The sequence below is a fragment of the Hordeum vulgare genome, chromosome 5H (genome assembly GCF_904849725.1).
Source record: "Hordeum vulgare subsp. vulgare chromosome 5H, MorexV3_pseudomolecules_assembly, whole genome shotgun sequence".
NCBI lineage: Eukaryota > Viridiplantae > Streptophyta > Magnoliopsida > Poales > Poaceae > Hordeum > Hordeum vulgare.
The window spans coordinates 557,964,505-557,986,120 of NC_058522.1; the positions used below are offsets into that span (position 1 = coordinate 557,964,505).

A 21,616-nucleotide genomic window follows, 5' to 3' on the forward strand; every position below is an offset into this window, starting at 1 on the left:
TTATTGTACATGTTGGCTATAAGGTGAGCTATAGATGACATGGCAATGGCTTATAGCCAGCAGCTGGCTATACTATTGTACTTGCTCTTAGTAAATTGTGAGGCTAAGTTCTTTTTGACTGGCGAGGAGATCCCTTGTCCCCACTTGTATTTAGTCTAGCACAGTAGTAGATGTGTTTACCAGGATGTTAGGAAAGTTGCTGCAGCTGGCTTAAATAAAGCGTTTTTCACTTATTTAACTGCTGGAGAAATTATTAGTCCGCAATATGCAGATGCCACTCCCTTGTTTGTAGAGAAAAATGCTAGGACTGCCATTAATCTGAAGTGGGTCCTTGCATGCTTTGAACAATTGTCTAGAAGATTGGTAAAGGTAACATGATTATGTTTTGGGAGGATTGGTGGTTTATCAATGCCCCTTTGGCCATCCAGCTCTGGGACTTGTATTACATTGTCAATGAGGTTAATAAAACTATACAGGGTCTCTCGGATGGCTGCCAAGTCAAATGCACTTTTTGTATTATGCAAAAAATGACGGGACCTAGAATCTACTCCCTTTGTAAACTAATATAAGAGCGTTTAGATTACTAAAGTAGTGTTTTAAATGCTCTTATATTAGTTTACGATGGGAGTACTTGTTAGAGCATTAACTTTTCATCGGATGAGAATGCGTTTATTTGGCAGTCTGGATCAATGAGTGTTTACACTCTACCTCTACAAAATTGTTGATTTCAGAGGAGGCACACATGCCTACCTTCCTGTTTTTTAAAACTGAAAGTCTCTCCTAAACTTCATGTGTTCCTGTGGTTGTTTTCTGAGAATAAAATTATGACTATAAACAACTTGAGTAAGAGGCATATGAAGAAGCCACCTGAGTGTCTTTTCTGTAAAGAACTGGAATCGGTGTGTCACCTGTCCTCTGAATGTGTGGTTGCCAAAGTAATCTGGAACGATTTTACTGATTTCTTTGGTATAATAACTGTTTCCAGTACACACCTGTAGCTAATTTGTGGTTTAATCTTAATCTCTAGCTCTGGCTATTAACTCGGTTTTCACTTATCTTATATTCGTAAATAGCTAGAACCCACTATCCAATTTTCCTCTTCATGCAACAATGTCACATCATCAAGTTATGCATGTAGCCATAAGTTATTTTGTTATTAATCTCTTCATACAAAACATACCTGAAATTTTTTCTAGGTAATTAAGCGACATTTTTATAATGGTTTTTACATTAACATTAGTTTTTTTTAACATTTATCCATATATATTTTGTAACAAGTTTTTCGCAGCAACGTGCGGGGCATCATCTAGTATTATGTAGTGATTGATGTTTTGACAAAGATCGTTGGATCAGTGTTAATAATGTGTGGCGATCATCTTTTGATAGTGGAATCTGATGCATTTTTTAGATTGTATAAAAGGTTGTGCAAAAAATTCATAGTATGTTTCTTAAGAGAATAGAGGTCGCAGCACATGGACGAGTCACTGAAGGTCTGGAATGCTTTAGAGAATATCTGATAAACATCCAACGCCGGCCATTAGGTTTGACGCTGATGACTCAACCCGGGAGATTCACACAAATAAGAACAGTGAAATTCCCATCAGTTTGTTGCACCTGCGTCAGAGTAACATCTAAGCTGCTGTACAAACTCGTCGATGTATCTCTCATGCCGCTCTCTATCGGCTACCACCTCCTGCATCTTCGCTGCGCCTGCCAAGAAGCCGCTCCTGGCCTCTCCCTCAACCATGACGGCCCGGACCGCCGCCGCGACGCCATGGCGGTCGAACGAGCCGTCGTCCTCGTCCCTCGCCACCTGAAGCCCCACCGTCTTCGCCTCCATTTGCCGCGCGTTGGGCCCTTGGTCGCCGAAGATGGGCAGCATGACGAGCGGGTGCCCGAACAGGAGGCCCTCGATCAGCGAGCTCCGGCCGCAGTGCGTCAGGAACCCGCCCACGGCCGCGTGCGCCAGGATGCTCATCTGCGGAACCCACTCCGTGGTCACCACCCCCTGGCCACGCGTGCGCTCTTGGAAACCAGGAGGGAGGATGTCGGCGTTGAGGACGGCGGCGCCGGCGCCGCTGGGCTTCCTGAGAGCCCAGAGGAAGCCTATCCCGGAGAGCTCCAGCCCGAGGGCCAGCTCGCGCACCTGCTCCACGCGCAGCGGCACCTCGCTCCCCATCGCCACGTACACCACCGAGCCGGGAGGTTGCGCGTTCAGCCAGTGCACGGTGGCATGCTCTGCCCCGTTGGCGGCGGCACGGCGGGCTGCGTAGGCTGACGGCGGCAGAAGGCCGAGGGGAACCACCGGCTTGCCGAGGATCGTCGCCGCCAGCGGGAACGACTCGGGCTCCCACTCGACGCAGCTCCGGATGGCCACGACCGTGCACCTCTCCTTCGTCAACAACAGGCGCTCCATGATGGACATGCCCGACACGCCATGGTGGCTGTAAATCGGCTCCCTCCCCTCTCGTTCGTAACGGGGAGGTCCGCTATGCTCCGACGGCTGGCTGTGACTGAGCACGGTGGCGATCAGAGCAGCGGTCGGGGGGAGCATCGCGCACGGCACACGGTGCTCGAGGGCGGCGGCGGCGGCCCAGTGGTGGAAGGTGTCGGCGACTACCCAGTGAGGCCTCGTGGCCTCGCCGACGCAGGCGGCGGCCAGGAACCCCGCGAAGGGCGCGGCGAGGCCGTCGAAGGCCTTCCAGTGGAGCTCCCGCTGGTGTGCCGGGACGTCGTTGGTGGACTCGGCGCCGTCGGGGAGGCCGTCCACGCGCGGCAGCGGGAGCGCGACGAGCTCCACGCGCGGCGCCGGCGGCGGGAGGCGCGCGAGGTTGCGCGGCGTGGAGACGTAGGACACGCGGTGGCCCCGGGAGGCGAGCCGCTCGGCGAGCTCCAGGCACGGGAGCAGGTGGCCCAGCGCGAGCCACGGGACGATCACGATGCGCAGCGGCGAGGAGGAGGACCCGGCGCTGTCCATGGCGGGGATCAGGGGCTAGATTGCTCGTCCACTTGGACTGTGCTCTGTTCGTGTTCAGTGCTCTGCTCACGCCATGGACTGGGCGGAATGAGATTTGTTGGCTGGTCCGTTTTTGGTGGGTAGTGTCGACGTTTACTTTCCACGCGCGGCCGTGGTAGTCAAGTAGGACTCTTCTACTCCCAAAATGCTACATCCACGTCATACTCCCTCTGTCCTATTTCCTTGGTTCCTAAATATAAGTCTTTTTACAAATTTAATTAGAAGACTATATATAAAACAAAATGAGTAAATTGAGATTAAAAATATATCTATATACATCCGTATGTAGTCTTTTAATGAAACCTCTAAAAATACTTACATTTAGAAACATAGAAAGCACTTCAGTAACATTTTTAACATAACATTTTTATATTAACATAACATTGAAAATATTTTTTATATTACGAGACTGAAGGAGACTTACCTTTTTTTCTCGGGACCTTCTATATGTTACTCTTTGCGACAAATTATGGACCGAACGGAAGACCCCAGTTCCCAAAGACCTGCTATTACCAGTTGAGCTAACATACCTATCTGAATATTGCATTGCGCGAAATAGTTAAGAACCAAAACCTCCGAAGATCCGAGTATTCTTTAAATTTCTTTTTTTCATTTGTTTTAAAAGAAAGGGAATGTTTTATGAAACACTAACACCTTTTAATTTGTGAATTAAATTTAAATAACAAAATATTTTCGAAAACGTGACCATTTTTGAGAATTCTTTTTTTTAACTCTGAGAAACATTAATACGCAAACACTTTTCAAAACAAGAACATTTTCTGAAATTCCAATTTTTTGGAAAACACGAACAAATTTTGAAACTCTGGAACAAAATTTGGAAACAATATTGTTTTCCAAAACGGGAACATTTTCTGAAATTCCAAACTAAAATTCGGAAAGCAAATTTTTTTTGTGAAAAAATAGAGCTTTTTTTAACTACGGAACAAAAAATGGAAACACTAACATTTATTGAAAATTGAAAATAATTTTTGAAACGGGAACATTTTTTAAAACTCCCAAACAAAATTTTAAAACATAAACAACTCTAACTAGAACGGTTTTTGAATCTTCTGAACAAAATTCGGAAATATGGAAATTCTTTAAAAGTAGCGAACTAGTTTATGAAACGAAATTACTTATGGAAATCCACATTTTTTCGGAAAAAGTTGTGAAAATATGAACAGAAAATTAGAAAATAATAGGTACAAAAAAGGAAAGAGAAAAAAAAGGAAAAAAATCGAAATACTAGTAAGAAATGGTTTGGATTTTTTTGGAATGTTCCCAGAACTATAAAAACCAGGTTGGAACCTTTCAAAATGTTCCCAAACTCGGATTTGATGTACTCGTTCGCTTCTTAGATGGGCTACCCCAGTTCCCTGGCTTGCTTGATCGGTTCTGTGCGAACGGTCGTCTACTTAGCGCAAAATGCGTCAAATAGGAATAGCCCTTTCGTCCCTTAACCAATCACGGCAATCCCGGTTATTTCGGTTTCTACTAACCGGCGCCTGCAGCAGCGTTAGCTGGGCTCGGCCCATCCTTCTTCCTTTTTCCTTTTTTCGTTCAGAGTGCTTAAAAGAATACTGCATGCACACGATTCGAACCGCAACTTCCTAGCCACCAGAACGCTGCGCTAACTCAGCCATATGCCTTTCGTGTTACTTCTAGCTTTTCATTACTTGTCTTCTTTCTTATCATTTGTTTTTTGGAAACGGTTTCGTTTCCTTTTTTTTGTTCTTTTTCTAGTTTCTTAAAAAGGTTTTCGTTTGATTTTCCTTTTTTTTATTTAAATGAGTGAACTTTTTCTTCAAATTTATGTACTTTTTTAAAGTCGATGAAGTTTTTTTGAGACATACAAGGGACACGTCCAGTCACTGACCGGACGCGTCTCCGGACGTTTAGAGGGTTATATTTGCTATGTTCGACTGTAGATGATTTTATATTATTTCAATGACTGGGGTTGGAGGTACCTCGAGGCCATCCTCGTGCACACGGTGGAGCGCGGCGAGCACTGTGTCGTCGAGCAGCTATGGCCCGAGAAAACCGAGGAAAGGGAGTGCTTGCGCAATGGCGACAGTGTCTGCTCACGTCGGCGGCAAGCACCACGGTATCAGCCTCACGGACCGACGTGCTCACTCTTGCAAGGTGTCGATATATCATATGACAAGTACTTTGTGATTCCATCGTTTTGGATGTAACCCATCACCCATGGTTGGCTCCTTCTTAGAGCATCTTTAGCAGACCCGTATAAATGATCAAACCCGTATTTTTTTTTGCGTTTTATAGTTTTGCTCGCAAAAAGTATGCAGAACAAAAACCATAAAAGTTGTCCAACCCGTAATTTTTTTGCGTTTTACAGTTTTAGTCGCAAAAAGTATGCAGAACAAAAATCATAAAAGTGGTCCAACTGGTAAATTTTTTAAGGGGTGCGGTAAAGCCACACCCGAAACCCTTATTTTTTAAGTTGGAAGGCCGATTCTAAGGGGCTCTGTATACCGGTCAAACCACGTCGGAGCAAACATGTCGTCGCGGAGTTTGCCAGAATTCGTTCTAAATTTGTCGAAATTCATCAACGCGCGTTAGAAAAGGACGCTTGACGCCGCAATCGATCGCCAACGTTTTGAACTGGATGAGCTCGACCTTGCCATGGCCTCCCATGACCTCAGCCTGTCCGCCAGAATCCTCCCAACGCGGCAGGCAAAGGGCACGGCTCGGCCGATGCGGTTGGCAACAGAGCAAGACGCTGACAACGGAGGCGACGGGGCATGACCGGCGGACGACAAGGCGTGGCCGGCGAGGCTGGGCACGGCCGGCGGCGTCCTGGGGCGTGGCCGCGGCCAACGGGCAACGAGGCGCGGTCGACGGGGTTGGACGCGGCCGGTTGGAGGAAGGGGCGGCGGTCATCAGACCGGAGGAAGGAGCTCTTTACCGCAGTTTTACAGTTTCTGTTTAGGCGTAGCTAAAATTAACTTTAAAATACTTTTTTTAATCCGTATTCCAGTTTGTGTTTTTATAGGGTATGCTCTTAGTAATGGGTAATTCTGGGAATTACATTCTGCTGCATGTTGTGTCCTATACATTGTACTCCCTCCGTCCGGAAATACTTGTTATAGAAATGGATGTATCTAGATGTATTTTAGTTTTAGATACATTCATTTTTATATATTTGTGTGATAAGTAATTCTGGATTCGGAGAGAGTACTAATTTTACCTGTCGGTAGTTTTCAGCTCTGAATTCCTATGGCGTAGTGATGATGAGTCGCTCGTCTTGGCTTGTCCGGTGAAGCAGTGAATCGAGACAGGTTTCCTAGTGATCCCCTCTCCGGTCATTATTTGCGGCCAGGCCAATAGATATGGCCATCAATATTACGCATGGCACCATTTTAGGCGCCTTGATTCTGGAAATTATGGTCGTGTAAATTCCTTCTCTTTGTACTCCAGTACTGCTGTCATCCTACCAACGGAGCGTATTCCACCATTATTAGTTTCCTTCTTTAGTTCTGTAGATACGCCTATAAAAATGCAATGCAAAACCAAAGCTCCGGACTCATACAAAACGAGATTCAGTTCTTGAAAACGGAGAACGCCATGAGGAGGACTCTGTCCGTGCTCGCCGTCCTCCTCCTCCTCCTCGCCTTCCACCCGCGCAACGCCGCCGACGCCCACGCCCACCGGTTCCGGTTAGGCAAGGAGAAGGTCACCAACCTGCACTTCTACCTGCACGACACCCTCAGCGGCCGGGACCCGACGGCCGTCCCCGTGGCCCGCGGCGCCGGCGCCACGCCGAGGCCCGGCGACCCCACGCCCTTCAGCTCCGTCTACGTCGTCGACGACGTGCTCACCGAGGGCCCCGAGCGGACGTCCAGGGTCGTCGGCAGCGCGCAGGGCCTCTACGCTTCCACGGGCAGGCACGCGCTGGGCCTCGTCCTCGGCATCGACTTCGCCCTCAACGACTACAACGGCAGCTCCTTCGTCGTCTTCTCGCGCAACCCCGTCGCGGACGGCGACGGCAGGGAGCTCGCCGTCGTCGGCGGCCGCGGCGCCTTCCGGATGGCACGCGGCTTCGCGCTGCTCCGCACGCACTACCTCAACACCGGCAACGGCGACGCCATCATCGAGTACAACGTCACGCTCCTGCACCAGTGATGATGCTCCGGTGGTTATGACCATATAAAAACGTGCGTGATGGAGGCCTGATGCTCCTGGTTTTTCTTGCTCCGTGCTTGTCTGCTGGTTTGCACAGCCGTACTCTCGTTACAGTACACTGTAAACTTCCCATTGCCCTGCGAATTTCCCGTCACCAAAAGAAAAGATTTACAGGGTGCATTTAATTTCACGATGAACGGATACAACTTTTCACCTCCTCCAAAACGTGGAACCATGACCATTTGACCATGGTCACACTCATTTACTACTATTTCTCACCAACTACATTTACTCCCTTCGTCACAGTTTGAAGGACGTGTTTGAAAAATCTTTAAAACCTAGGTAATTATCGAATGACTGTGAGATGAGTTAAAAAATAACATCAACAATACTCATATGCCTCATGAGGTAAGAAATTAACACGTAAATTTAATTATGTTTTTTAAACCATGACGGAGGGAGTATTTAGATACACAGGCAGTAAAAAAAAAATTGCGGGGTACTCATGCCATGTTTTGAATCATATTGTTATCTAATTCCCATGATCGCAATATTATTTATCATAATTGCCAATTATTTCAAATAAGCTTTTAACCATGCAACGATATTCTCACGATTACGTGCAATTATATACCCTCTAGAGTATAGTACAAGTTTAGACGAAGGTACTTTGGACCTTAGCCATTAGGGCTTTTAAATCTAATTTTCTAATAACCCAATCATTAATTGTGAAACAATGTTTTGCCCGTTATTTAAAAAAATATTATGTCGTCTCTTACTAGGATTTATATTGACAACATGTTACTTATAGTTATTCTCTTCAAAATCATCTCTAATGCATTTGGTATATTTAAGTATTATTTTTTATTTTGTTGTAATCATCAAGTTACAAAAACCATCACGTTTGAGGCAGCAATGGTTTGCCACCACATTTGCTGAAGTTTCAAATACTCACCGCCACCGGTCCAGAGACTAAGATTTTTCAAATATCACTGATCAACTATTCTTTTCTAAATATTTATTGATACAATTAATTTCATCATGATATAGAGTTGGGATAGCACCGATCACTACTTTAGTGATCTAAACATTTTTTGACTTTAGTGATCTAAACATTTTTCAAATATTACTTTAGTGAACTAACTAATATACAACTTTTCACCTCCTCCAAAACTTGGAACTATGACCATTTGACCATGGTCACACTCATTTAGACATGCTTAAAAAATCTTTGAAACCTAGGTAGTTATTGATTGGTTGTGAGATTTTTTTTTGTTTTTTTTTGGAAATGAAGGCTTGACCTCCGGCCTCTGCATCAATCGATGCATGCAGCCATATTATTAAAATAACAAAGTATAATCTAGGTTCCAAAATAAATTGCATCTCGCAATGAACAAAATAAAAATAAAAGAGCGAACTGCCGCATCCGGCGAAAATAATAATAGACTCCGATGTCTATACACCTAGTCTATTGCTAACATGCCATCCAAACCGGTTGAAGATAACCCGTGCGACCATCTCCCATCGGTTGCACCCAATATCCATAAGCTCCCTGGAGTCCACATGACTGAGTAATGACCACGTATGGATCCAATAAGTTGCTTTGTAAATGACCTGCAAAAAGTTATTGAATTTGTTGCCATTAAAAATCAAACCATTCCTGGTGTTCCATATAGCCCAAAAAAGAGCACATACTCCAATCCTAATCAGTCTAGAAATTCGCACGTCTACTCCATTGAGCCACGTTGCGAATATCGCATTAATGCATGTAGGTGGGGGCACATTAAAAGCTATATGCACAGTGCGTCAAAGTAATTTTGTAAGAGGGCAATGTAAGAACAAATGTGTTTTTGTTTCATCCTGGTCACAAAAACAACACTTAGATCTGCCTCTCCAACTACGTTTAATTATATTATCTTTGGTCAAAATCACACCTTTGTGCAAAAACCACATGAAAATCTTGATTCTTAGGGGTATTTTGACTTTCCAAATCTGAACTGATCTAAGTAAAGGTCCTGTGTTAATCAGATCCGTATACATGGACTTCACACAGAAGACACCATTCACAGATAATATCCAACGAATCTTATGCGGTTGGACAGATAATTGTACGTTCATAATCCTTCTTACCAAATGCAACCATGCCTCCCAACGTACTCCTACTAAAGACCGTCGGAAGTTTATATTAAGAGGAATCGATTGTAACATTGTGGACACATAGTCTTGTTTACGTTGAACAATATTGTAAAGCATGGGGTATTGTACTGCTAGCGGAGTATGTCCAAGCCAAGTATCATCCCAAAATCTTGTTGATGCACCATTCCCTACAATAAATATCACCCTCTGAAAGAAATTAACTTAATCTTCATTAACCCTTTCCAAAAAGGTGAGTCATCAGGTCTAGCAGTAACCTGCGCTAGTGATTTTGAGCTCAGATATTTATTTTTAATTATTTGAATCCACATTCCTTCTGTCTCTGTGGATAATCTATACAACCATTTACTGCGTAGACATCTGTTTTTTACTTCCAGATTCTCTATGCCCAATCCTTCGTGGTCTTTGGGTCTGCAGATTATATCCCAACGCGCCAATCTGTATTCCTTCTTATTATCATCACTTTGCCAAAAGAACCGCGATCTGTAAAAATCTAATCTTTTTCGTACCCCTACGGGTATCTCAAAGAAAGACAATAAGAACATGGGTAGGCTTGTTAACACCGAATTAATTAACACCAGCCTTCCTCCATAGGACATAAGCTTACCCTTCCAGCAGCTTAATTTCTTTTCAAATCGTTCTTCAATGCATTTCCACTCTTTAATTGTTAGTCGCCTATGATGAATCGGAATCCCAAGGTAGTTAATTGGAAGTACTCCTATTTGACATCCAAATAACTGTCTATAAGCATCCTGCTCCTCTTTTGCTTTTCCAAAGCAAATGAGTTCACTTTTGATAAAGTTTATTTTTAACCCTGACAGTTGTTCAAATAAACATAATACCAATTTCATATTAATCGCTTTCTGCATATCATGCTCCATGAAAATAATTGTATCATCTGCATTTTGTAAAATGGAAATACCCCCATCAATCAAATGTGGAATTAAACCACCTACATGACCCATGTGTTTGGCCCTATCAATAAGTATTGTCAACATATCTGCTACTATGTTAAACAACACCGGAGACATTGAGTCACCCTGTCTTAACCCCTTATGCGTTTGGAAGTAGTGACCAATGTCATCATTTACCTTCACTCCTACACTCCCTTTATGGATGAAAGTATCAACCTGGTTTCTCCATCTTTCATTGAATCCTTTCATCCGTAAGGCTTGTTGCAGGAAAGACCATTTGACTTTATCATACGCTTTCTCAAAGTCCACTTTAAAAATAACTCCGTCTAGTTTTTTTGTGTGCATTTCGTGGACCGTTTCATGCAAGACAACCACACCCTCCAAGATGTGTCTCCCTGGCATAAACGCCGACTGTGTTGGCTAAACCACAGAATCTTCTATCTTCGTTAATCTATTAGTGGCAACCTTTGTGAAAATTTTGAAACTGACATTAAGTAAGCAAATCGGTCTAAACTGCTGAATACGCATAGCATCCGCCTTTTTTGGCAACAGCGTAATTGTTCCAAAGTTAAGGTGGAATAACTGTAATTGTCCATTGAACAAATCTTGGAACATAGGCATGCGATCCCCCTTAATCAGGTGCCAACACTTTTTATAAAACTCTGCCGGAAACCCATCAGGTCCCGGCGCTATATTTTGTTTCATGCTAGTAATTGCTTCATACACCTCTTTTTCTATAAATGGGGTCGATAAAACATCATTCTCCTGTGCATTGAGTTGAGGTATATCGTTAACCTTGTTTTCATCTAAGGATATCGTCGACTCCCTAGGTGCACTAAAAAGACTCTTATAATATTCACATATATAAGATTTTAAATTCTCATGTCCTATAATTGTTCCTTCATCTTGTTCTAGCTGGATAATTTTCTTCTTTCGATGTTTGCCATTTGCAATCATATGAAAGAATTTAATGTTATCATCCCCATAGGCGACGTTCATCACCTTAGCTCCACTAGCCCATTTGAGCTCTTCCTCTCTCAAAAGTTTTTGTAGTTTGATCTCAGCATCATTCTTAATATTTCTTTCAGACAAACTTAGTTGGACCGACTCGACCTTAATGTCTAAATCCTCAATGAGAGTGGTGAGTCTTTGTTTCTCTTTTTTATAAGTACCACTCTGATTTTTCGCCCACCCTCTTAGAAATTGGCGTAGATTTCTGATTTTGTTTTGCCAAATTTCTACATTGGTAGCACCTCCTAAATCTCTAGCCCATTCGGTAGCTATTAGATCCGTGAAACCCTCTTTTTCGAACCAGCTTAGTTCAAATGAGAAAGAATTCTTATTGCCCATATGGCTGCCCTCCCCTGAGTCAACCAAAATAGGAGCGTGATCTGAAATAGCTCTCTGTAAGGCATGCACATTAACCAAAGGGTACTTCTGCTCCCAATCAACACTAGAGAGAACCCGATCCAGCTTTTCATATGTTGGCACAGGTAATGAGTTAGCCCATGTGAATTGTCTACCAGTAAGCTCAATCTCTCGCAGATTTAGGCTTTCAATAACCATATTAAACATCATTGACCATCTAGTGTCAAAATTATCATTGTTTTTTCATCCTGCCTTCGAACGATATTAAAATCTCCTCCCACCAAAATTGGCAGCGTTTCGTTCCCACAAATTCTAACCAGATCTGCTAGAAAATCAGGTTTGAGTTGTGGTTGTGCCGCCCCATATACAACAACCAGAGCCCATTTGAAGCCATCAACTTTCGACCACACACAAAATTTGACGGTGAACTCCCCAAATACCACGCTCATCACCTCTAGAGTCTCACACTTGACCCCAAGTAAGATCCCATCGGATCTTCCCCTTGGTGGAAAACAATGCCAATCGAACTCGACCCCTCCTGATAAAGAAGTTAAAAATTGAGGTGTGAAATTATCCCTTCCGGTTTCTTGTATAGCCATAAAATCTAGCTTATATTCTAGAGATGCCTCCAGAAGGAATCTTTTTTTAGCCAAGTCCGCAAGACCTCTGCTATTCCAAAAAATTCCTTTCATATTTCATCGTAGAATTTTTTTCTTTTGCTTCACTCTCGCGCTTCTTACCGCTGATACAGGAAAAACCTTCCTTTTCCAAGGTCTTTTTGGTTTTCCGTGAATACAGTTGGTCTCCTCCGAATGTATTTTTGGTTGTGGATAAACATTGGCTTTCGAAGAGGCCATATACCCCTCCGAATCCGTATTATCCACTTCGTTTTCTTCGGCCTCTTCATGTAATAATGAATCACATATATTTTGGAGTTCTACCCCTCCTAACTCGTTAATATCCGATTCAGTCATTGGTTTTAACGCAGCTAAATTTTTAATAAACTCAATGTTTCTATCCGTCTCTAAATCAAGCATGTCATTGATGGATTTAGCTATGTTTTTAGAGGATGAACCCAGAGATATTCCTATGTCGCTAGCTTTGTTCACAATCTCTAAATCAGAAAAATTTAGAATTGAAGGAGTATTTTCAATGACCATACCTGTAGTCATCTCAGCGTCTCGAATCTTGGCAGCCCTCATAGCACGCCCCATGGACATATCATCGGCATCAGGCTTCTCCTGAATCCGCTGACTGAAGCGTCTATCTTCTGCGGACGGATCAGGAATCCCACCAAAAGAGATCACATCCTCTTTGGAAAACTCATTGTTATCCTTCCTGCTTGAAAAGCTATTGTCCTTGCACCAAGACATTGGCTCATCAGCAACAGTATTATGAGAGGGGGGCGGGGTTGCTTCGTTTGAACACTCCTGCTGCGGCTCAGAATCTGCCCTGGTGGCCGACCTCTCGTTCCGAACAGCAGGTGTATAGAAAGTTGACTCCGGTCTAGGTGTGTCTGCAGCCTCCATGTGCTTCTTCAGATTAGCAGCAATAGACAAATTGGGATCCACTTTCGGAATGACTGCAGTACACTGCATATCATCCTTCTCATTAGGAATGTGCATAGGGGAACCCCTCCCATATGAGGTACCGAGTGCATAAGATCTCTCCTGAACACTCGGCTGTTCACACGCCTTTTCACGAACCTCCTCTCCTAAGCTTGACATTACCTTGAACGACCCAAACCTCTGTTCAGCCATGTGCACATGAGAAGAGGACGTAGCACCCCCTGTGACACTCGGTTTATTAGATTTAGGCAAGGATGGGCTGATGTTATCCGTTGGTGCCTCTGGAGTCCTATCCTGATTAGCATCACTACGATCTCTATCTCTATCCTCGCCATCAGCCATGAGCACATCGCCATCCTGTGTTTTCTGATGAACCACCTCCTCAACCTCCACATCGAGGTCATAGTGCAGCCCATCATATGACCATGGAGCAAAATCTGGTATCTTCTCCACGTCAAGCACCATCACAAGCAATCTTGCAATCCCCCTTTTACGAGTAAATGGCATATCCACCTTCTCAGTCTTCTCAATCAACGAACCCAAGCTCCATACGATAAGGAAGTTATTGAGGAGAATCTCTGGAATACCTGAAAATCTGATGCACCTCTTCTGTAACCGAATACCCTGTGGTGCAGGTTTAATACATTCCTCGAACTCCAGTAGGCATTTGCTCCCACTGACCTTACTAACACCAAATGTGAGTAAGCGTTGCAGGTCTTCTCTTCTAGGGAACTCCACCTGATAGGAATTATCATCTACCCTTATCGGATCCCAATTATATGTCTCAGAAACAAGCTTTTTCATCTGTTGAGAAACTCGTTCGACAGTCAACTCACCATTAGTCACTTTTACCATGCCCGTCCTTGAACTCTCAAGACGAGGAGGGGAAAGGACCGAAGAAGATCCTGGCGTCTCAAAGAACATTAGTTTGCTATGACAAACCCCATAGATGTTCATAATTGGCTTGGGAACTAGAAGCAAGGGACATGCAGCCTTTGTATGTCCAGGCTTCAAACAAATATCACATAAAATAGTTGTGCAATCCACCACAAAGTGCCCGACACCCCACACCTATAGCACATAAGCTTCTCCTTTTTGCGAGCAGCCTTATTCACTCTCGCCACTTCCCTGTCCTCGGAGTTTTTATGCTGCGAATACTCCGTGGATGTACTGTTTTTCTGCACCTCCCCTCCGCCGGAAGGTAAAACTTCCTTCCACATTGGCCCTGTGTTATTTCTGCCATAGTTACGAACTCCGGCACCCCCTCGTTGCCTAAAGTTTTCCCCTCTAGTACCTTCAACGAAATTCCCTTCCGGTGGCTGAAAGGGGCGATGCCATTGGTTTCCTCCACCACCATGACCCCCTCCTGCATTCCAGTTCGAGCGGCCGTTGAACTCGTTCCATTGGTTATTGTAATGCCTGTAGCCCTGATACCCACCGCCCCCTCTGTTACCCATGGCTGCAGGACCGCCCCTGCCAGACTGATTGAAGCCGCGTCCCTGATGGACAGCAGCAGGCCCTGCTCTACCAGCAGTTTTGAGCCCCTGCCCCTGGTGGTCACGATGTTCAGCAACATCTCGCTGACCTGCCGTAACACCTGCAGCCCCAGGATCTCCTGCTCCCATAGGTGCAGCAATGGTAGCCGCCGCGTGCTGCTCTGCCTGCGCCGCCGCCGAAGCCTCAGGACGAGGCACCGTCATCGAATTCCAGAACGGGATACGCCGAGCCCTCCCAGATCGAGACGGGAACCTTGGTTGTGGATGCGATAATATTCCAGGCAATACCATGGCCGATCCGTACTCTACCCCGACGATACGTGATGTAATCTTATCCGTCGAGGACACCGATCCCGTAGCAAACTGGGCCGTATACCCAGCCGCCACTTGTCCACAACTCGTTTTTTCTGGCCCATCTTGGCACATCAAACGATTCAAACGCTCTGATCTTCCTTCTCGGATCTGGACTCCGATCGGAACAATGTGGCCGCCGGCTGCCTTCCTTTGACCGTCGGTCGTCCGTGCTTTCCTCTAATAGGCTCATTTTTGCACTTTAGAAAGAAATCCGCTAGAGTAATGGCCGGTAAACGCACCTTTGGTAGAGGACCTTTCCATGGCTTAATGGCGTTCTGTGATGTGCGCCGATGGACAACCCGTCGTACTACCTCGAGTTTGTCCTCTTCAGCGTCACCCAGGTCCTTCCAGGCTTCGTCAGCCGCTGGAATAAGCCCGTCTATACCTGACGCGATTTGCTCCTCGGAGTATCCGACAAGAAATTAACACGGCCATGCATACATGAGTATTACTAATTAGTAGTACTAATTATATTGACGCCTTAAACATTGTCTATTGTGAAAACGCACGTAAATTTAACTGTGCATTCTAAATCGTGATGGAGGGAGTATTTAGGTATAGAGGCAGTAGTTATTTTTTTGCGGGGTACTCATTTCATGTTTTGAATCCTATTGTCATATTGTCATGATCGCAATATTATTTATCATAATTGCCAATTATTTCAAATAAACTTCTAACCATACAACGATATTCTCACGATTAAGTGCAATTATATACCCTCTAGTGTATAGTACAAGTTCAGACGAAGGTACTTTGGGCCTCAGCCATTAGAGCTTTTAAATCTAATTTTCTAATAACCCAATCACTAATTGTGAAACAATGTTTTGCCTGTTATTTAAAAATATACTATACCCTCTCTTACTAGGATTTACATTTACAACATGTTACTTATAGTTATTCTCTTCAAAATCATCTCTAATGCATTTGGTATATTTAAGTATTATTTTTTATTTTGTTGTAATCATCAAGTTACAAAAACCATCACATTTGAGGCAGCAATGGTTTGCCACCACATTTGCTGAAGTTTCAAATACTCACCGCCATCAGTCGAGAGACTAAGATTTTTCAAATATCACTGATCAACTATTCTTTTCTAAATATTTATCGGTGCAATTAATTTCATCATGAATATATAGGAAAAAATACATTTTCTAAAACTTTCAATAAATATTTTTTTACTTTCTTATAAAACCGATCAAGTTAAAATAATCACATACATGATATAGAGTTGGGATAGCACTGATTGAATAGAAGCTTGTGCAACATTGTCTCAGATGCGTTGGGCATATTTAACGGAAGCCTCAAGAAGCTTCAGTGCATAACAGATGGCTAAAACGGGTTTATAATGACCGGAATATATCGAACTTGACATCGAATGAGACCGTAAAAGAAAGATATAATACTGAAATACGACCTAAAAACTAGCCATGGATAGCGGTGCTTGGATAGGACGGAGGTAGAAGATGAACAGCGAGGGGGGGGGTGGAGGTAGAAGAAGGCATCTCCACTGTTGGATCTGCATATGAAGGCTGAAAGGATCGACAGATCTTAAATTTATTTTCGGGTGAACTTAACTTAGCCTCTCCTTGTTTTCGTAATGAATTCTACAAGGACATGACGGGTTTAGGAGGCTCAGCCGTTCGATTACCCATCCAACCACATGTTTGGACTAGTTGTTTTTGAAATCGGCAAAGCTAGCTACTATCTTCTACTCCATCCGTTCCTAAATATAAATATTTTTAAAGGTTTCATCAGAGGACTACATACGGATGTATATAGATATACTTTAGAGTGTAGATTCACTTATTTTGCTTCATATGTAGTCATTTAGTGAAATCTCTTAAAAAACTTATATTTAAAAACGGAGGGAGTAATCATTTGTCCAACGGAAACAAATTGTTCAAATCCGCAACCTGTTCATCCAACTGTACAGAGTGTCACACGGCAAAAAAAAAAAAAAAAAAAAAAAAAAAAAAAAAAAACTGTACAGTATGGGAACTGTGAATGTGTGATCGACCGATCGGTGGGTCTGTCTACAACTTATATCGAAGCCCAAAACTCTGCAGCAACTTGTTCAGGTATCTCTTCGGCCGCGACTCCCGGCTTTTCACGCCGGCGCCGGCGCTGGCACGCCCGTCTCCGCAGAAAACTGCTCGGAGCTGAACCAGACGCGGGCTCCTCCCCTCGCACGCCGCCGCCTCTGGATTCTCCGGCGGCGTGTATCGCTTCCAGTCGGCCTCCTCGGCGACGACGACGACCCGGCGGCGCGGGTCGTAGCCGGACCGCGGGTGGCTCTTGATCCGGCCCACGGCCTCGAGCTCGCGCCGGAACTCTCCCACCCGCCGCTGCAGCTCCTCCACGTGGAACCCGGACCCCGTGGCCGCGTTCAGCTCGGCGCGGATGGCCGACCAGTCCTCGCCGGTCAGCTCGCCCACGCCGCCGCCTCGTCCCGCCGTGTGGCGCTGCAGCAGGTCCAGCAGCTTGGCGTCTTGCTGCCTCGTCCACGCGTCCACGTGCAGCCTCGAGAGGATCTTGCGGAGCGCGCGCCGCGACGGCAGGTTCCTGGCCCTGGCCTTCTCCGGCTCCTCACCGCCGCCGCCGTTCGCGCCCGTGTGGCCATGGGCATGCACATCAATCTCCTGACGCACTTCGTGCTTCGTGTCGATCAATCCTGCCGGCAGCTGCAACCTATGCATCTCGTCCCTGCACCGCGAGCACGACGACGGATCGATCTTGTCAGGCGAACGTCTCTTGCCGGAGAATAAAGGAAGTTATGCTTGGCAGAGCGAGAGCAGAGCAAACGCGCACGTACTGACACGGGGCGGCGTCGGCGGCGCGGAGGCGGAGGCCGAGGAAGAGGACGGAGTCGTGCTGGACGCCGTAGTCGGCAAGCATGCGGTCGTCGTCGTCGAGGTGGCAGCCGGCGAAGAAGAGCCGCTGCATGGCCACGGGGACGCGCTCCCGTGCCATGACCATGCCCTTGGCCTGCGCCACGGTCGTGGTCGCGCCGTCCACGTCCAGCGCCACCCTGTCCCCGCGGAGCGTCCGCACCATGATCCTCATTTGCCCGACAGATCGAGCTCAGAACGTCTGTCTCAATCAAATGGATCGCTTCATGATGGGAACGAAACGGGTTTGTAGATGAGAAAAATAATGGGAAAGAAAAGAAGAGAAGGGAATTGGATGCGCGCCAAATGGTTTTGGCTGGCGGTGCCATTGCCATGGGAAAGATGCGACGCGAGGGAATAAAGCGATGCCGACGATGAGTGCCAACACGAAGGCAAGTATTTCTTTCCGATAAGCAAACATGTACACAAGAGAGACCCTTAAACCCTCCCCAAACGTCCGAACACTCACGAAAAAGCGATTTAGACGGACCCTTGAAACGAAACTCGTTTCAAACGTCCCGTTGACTGACACCCATCATATCCACCCCAAATATGGACGGATATTAAGAGCCCGGGCACGCCCGTCTGGCCCGCGGTGGCCAGCGTTGTGCCGCATCTACCCCGCGTATATTCGTTTCCATCCGTTCGTCGGACCAAACCCTAACCACTTCACTCCACTCCCCTTCACTCCCAACAATCACCCAAGCTCACCTCTGGCATGGCGGGCAGCTGATCTGAGTCATTCACCTCCAGATCCATCGACCACGAGCTTATCCCACACGGCCCCGAGAAGGAGATGACCGTCCGGGTTGCGCTCCGCCACTCCCGGGAGGTGGCCACACGAGGGCAGTGTTCGGACTAACAACACCTGGAATCCATTGCGTCTGCACAACAGGTGATTGGATCCGGCTTCGCTGCCTCATCATAGATGATGCGATCCGTGTGGCGTCCGAACGTTGTGGCAGAAGCGTAACCCCTCTGTTGGCGTGCCGAGCACGAAGCAAGGCCTTCCTCGAACTATGTCATGGCACAGCGTGCCCGCCAGGCGAGGCAGCGGACACGGGATGCTACAGAGGCCATTGCGGGGGTGGATGCTTGAGAGGCGGAGTCACACTCTCCGGTGTCCCGTAGGGTGCACCAATGCAGGCGATGCAACCGTGTCCTGGTGGACGTTGGCTCCTCCGAGGAAGGATCCGTCATCGATCTCACGTTGATTGACACCGTTCGGGTTACCGATTCCAACGAGGAATAGTAGGCATGGGAGACGGCGGGAGCTCGACTCCCGTCACCCGGCTAGTGTCCCATGTCATACTCTACCTCGCTGGCGACCGAACGAACACTGTGAGGGGCACAGCAAGTCGTCGGACATGGGCACGACGGAGCCAGACGAGCTCCGCTAGTATTAGGTTTACGTCGCATGTAATAGTCTGGATTTGAGGTTTCTAATTTAAGGTATTTGGATGTAGAATGCATTATTTAAGGCGTGACTGCACTACTAGGAAAACAGTTTATAACGACGGTATATGTCGTCGTTAAAAGTCACATTGTGGTCTTTAACGACCACAATCTAATGGTCGTAGTAGGCTCCGTCGTTAAAGGTGATAACGACCACATACCTTTTCCAGTCGTTATTTTTATAACGACGGGATGGTCTGTGGTCGTTGCCTGTGAGGCAATAACAACGACAATTGTATTATTAGCGACCACATTTATCATCGCTAATATTTTTATACCATCTCCGTTCAGCCACCTAAAGAATCATTAGGGACAATTTTGTGCAGCATCCAACGTTTGAATATTATCCACATTACTTAGGAAACAAAAGAATCTGAATATTGAAAGGATCATAGCCTCTTTTATTAATGAAATCTGGTAAATTTACAAAATTTGAACATACAATTCTAGAATTACAATACCATTTAAGAAATTTAAGTCAAAAACACTTCTTACATGACCAATCTACTTGCACAAATCTAATTGGGAAACCAAACTATAAAAGATAATATTTATTAATCTTCCATCAAGGGGGCCATCGTTGTTTTCTTCTTCATCAATTACGATACCTTCTCATGCTTTGGTATATTAAGGTGTACCATCATTCCTACAAAACTTTAAATAATTTATGAATGTCAGTCCACGTAAACAAATTGGCAAAAGGTATAAAGGCAGATAAAATCGGTCTATGAGAACAACTTACTTGAGCATGCATAAGACGACGCTTTGCTTAATTTCTGACACTCCGAATCTAATTCCCACACCAAATCCAAGCTACATGGTCATGCTGATTTGATGAGTCACTTTTCTACATGGCTTCATCATTCGAAAGTAATACTTGCCAACCACCAGCTTCATGTTTACCTAAGTACCTGCAAAGTGAGGATGAACGAAGTCATATCTGACCACTTCACTCAAAATAGACATTGTTGCAAAGTAAATACTAAAAGAAACTGCTTGCATATACACTGACCGACAAAACAGAACAAAATTAGAAGGCCTTTATGACTATAGACACAGAGAGCATCGACATATACTAATATGAATGATCATAACTGAATTCGACTCTTATTAAAATCAGACAAGAGCACCTATTGCCGGTTGCAACTGGCAGATACAGTTAAACAAGAAACCACAGTTGTGCCAATTTTTTCTTCTTTACTGCAGCTATAAAGTGCAGAAATAATATGTTGGGAATAACGACGGCATGCATGGCGTTATATTCTAGTTCTACAGACAACAATCACCTAGTATAATAGGATTAGAACTTGTAACCGAGTAGGCAAGCTTCTGTTAGTCCTAACTATAATATATACGCATGCGCAATATTTGCAAACATTAAATACGAGTAGAAATAAAGAAACTCGATACAAGCTAATTGCAAACTTGCAATACACCCAGTTTTTTTTGTGTACGTGTGTACTAGTACGTTACCAGCCGTGAGGATCGATCAAAGCAAAGATGATCAGGAGCTGTGTACATGCGTGTTGCTTCAGCCTAGAATGAATTATCTTGATGCTAGCTTTGTACAGTGAGCTGCTTCGGCCAGTTTGGGGCAGGAATTAAAATGGTTGTTTTCTTTTACCGATTCATCTGCATATGCACAATCAATTTCATGACCAAATAAATAGAATCTATTGACTATTATACAGCTAGCCTACACCCTAGAGAATGTAAAGTTAACCTGTCATGAGTATCTTATAGACTAATTTGGTCATAACTGACACCTCGCGCATTGGCATCACTGTCTGCAGGAAACAAATACCTTCTTCTCTGAACTTAAAGTTCAGAATGAACTTAATACGTTTTTCCAGTCCAGCGAAAATTGTGACTGTCAAACGGGTTTTGCTGACCGTGGTATTCAAACATGTTGAAATTAAAGGAACCAAATCAGCACCAGTTGATTCAAGAACAACCAGACCTACGCAGAATCATCTTCTCTATACAAAACAACTTAAGCGACTGGCATATTCCTAAAATACCTTAATTGGAGAAAGATCATAAAATAAAAACATGTCAGGAAGAGCTTGTACTACAATTTTGTTCTTCCACACAAATCTGCATCAAGGAATATACAACATCATCTTCAGGGTCGGGCCTTCCTTGTTGATGCATCTCTATCTCGTCATGCAGATCCTACTCCCACGCAAAGAATACTCGGCCCCTGCACCCGCCGCTTATCCATCTTCCTCACCCGTATCCCTTACACCACCTGGAATTC

General features: G+C 45.0%; 3 protein-coding genes and 1 pseudogene across 3 annotated transcripts; 1 reads left to right on the top strand and 3 right to left on the bottom strand.

The window, feature by feature from the left end:
* Positions 1-1,481: 1,481 nt before the first annotated feature.
* LOC123452923 (UDP-glycosyltransferase 91D2-like) lies at positions 1,482-3,216 on the bottom strand. The gene has a single exon (XM_045129664.1). The coding sequence runs from the start codon at positions 2,975-2,977 to the stop codon at positions 1,601-1,603; it is 1,377 nt and encodes a 458-aa protein (XP_044985599.1). The 5' UTR covers positions 2,978-3,216; the 3' UTR covers positions 1,482-1,600.
* Positions 3,217-6,575: 3,359 nt separating this feature from the next.
* On the top strand, positions 6,576-7,283 carry LOC123452925 (dirigent protein 4-like). The gene has a single exon (XM_045129666.1). It carries the CDS (start codon positions 6,602-6,604, stop codon positions 7,157-7,159), a length of 558 nt encoding a protein of 185 aa, XP_044985601.1. The 5' UTR covers positions 6,576-6,601; the 3' UTR covers positions 7,160-7,283.
* Positions 7,284-9,495: 2,212 nt separating this feature from the next.
* On the bottom strand, positions 9,496-14,950 carry LOC123397293 (annotated as a pseudogene).
* Positions 14,951-17,036: 2,086 nt separating this feature from the next.
* Positions 17,037-18,134, bottom strand: LOC123452924. The gene is made up of 2 exons (XM_045129665.1): positions 17,826-18,134; positions 17,037-17,716 (listed from the first exon to the last, which is right to left on the bottom strand). The coding sequence occupies exons 1-2, from the start codon at positions 18,074-18,076 to the stop codon at positions 17,047-17,049; spliced, it is 921 nt and encodes a 306-aa protein (XP_044985600.1). The 5' UTR covers positions 18,077-18,134; the 3' UTR covers positions 17,037-17,046.
* Between the last annotated feature and the right edge of the window lie 3,482 nt (positions 18,135-21,616).

Excerpts from the sequence above, each read along its gene's own strand:
- LOC123452923 (XM_045129664.1), bottom strand. The coding sequence starts at position 2,977 with ATGGACAGCGCCGGGTCCTCCTCCTCGCCGCTGCGCATCGTGATCGTC.
- LOC123452925 (XM_045129666.1), top strand. The coding sequence starts at position 6,602 with ATGAGGAGGACTCTGTCCGTGCTCGCCGTCCTCCTCCTCCTCCTCGCC.
- LOC123452924 (XM_045129665.1), bottom strand. The coding sequence starts at position 18,076 with ATGAGGATCATGGTGCGGACGCTCCGCGGGGACAGGGTGGCGCTGGAC. Across the intron at positions 17,717-17,825 it reads GCCGACGCCGCCCCGTGTCA|GGACGAGATGCATAGGTTGC; the intron begins GTACGTGCGCGT and ends CTCGCGGTGCAG.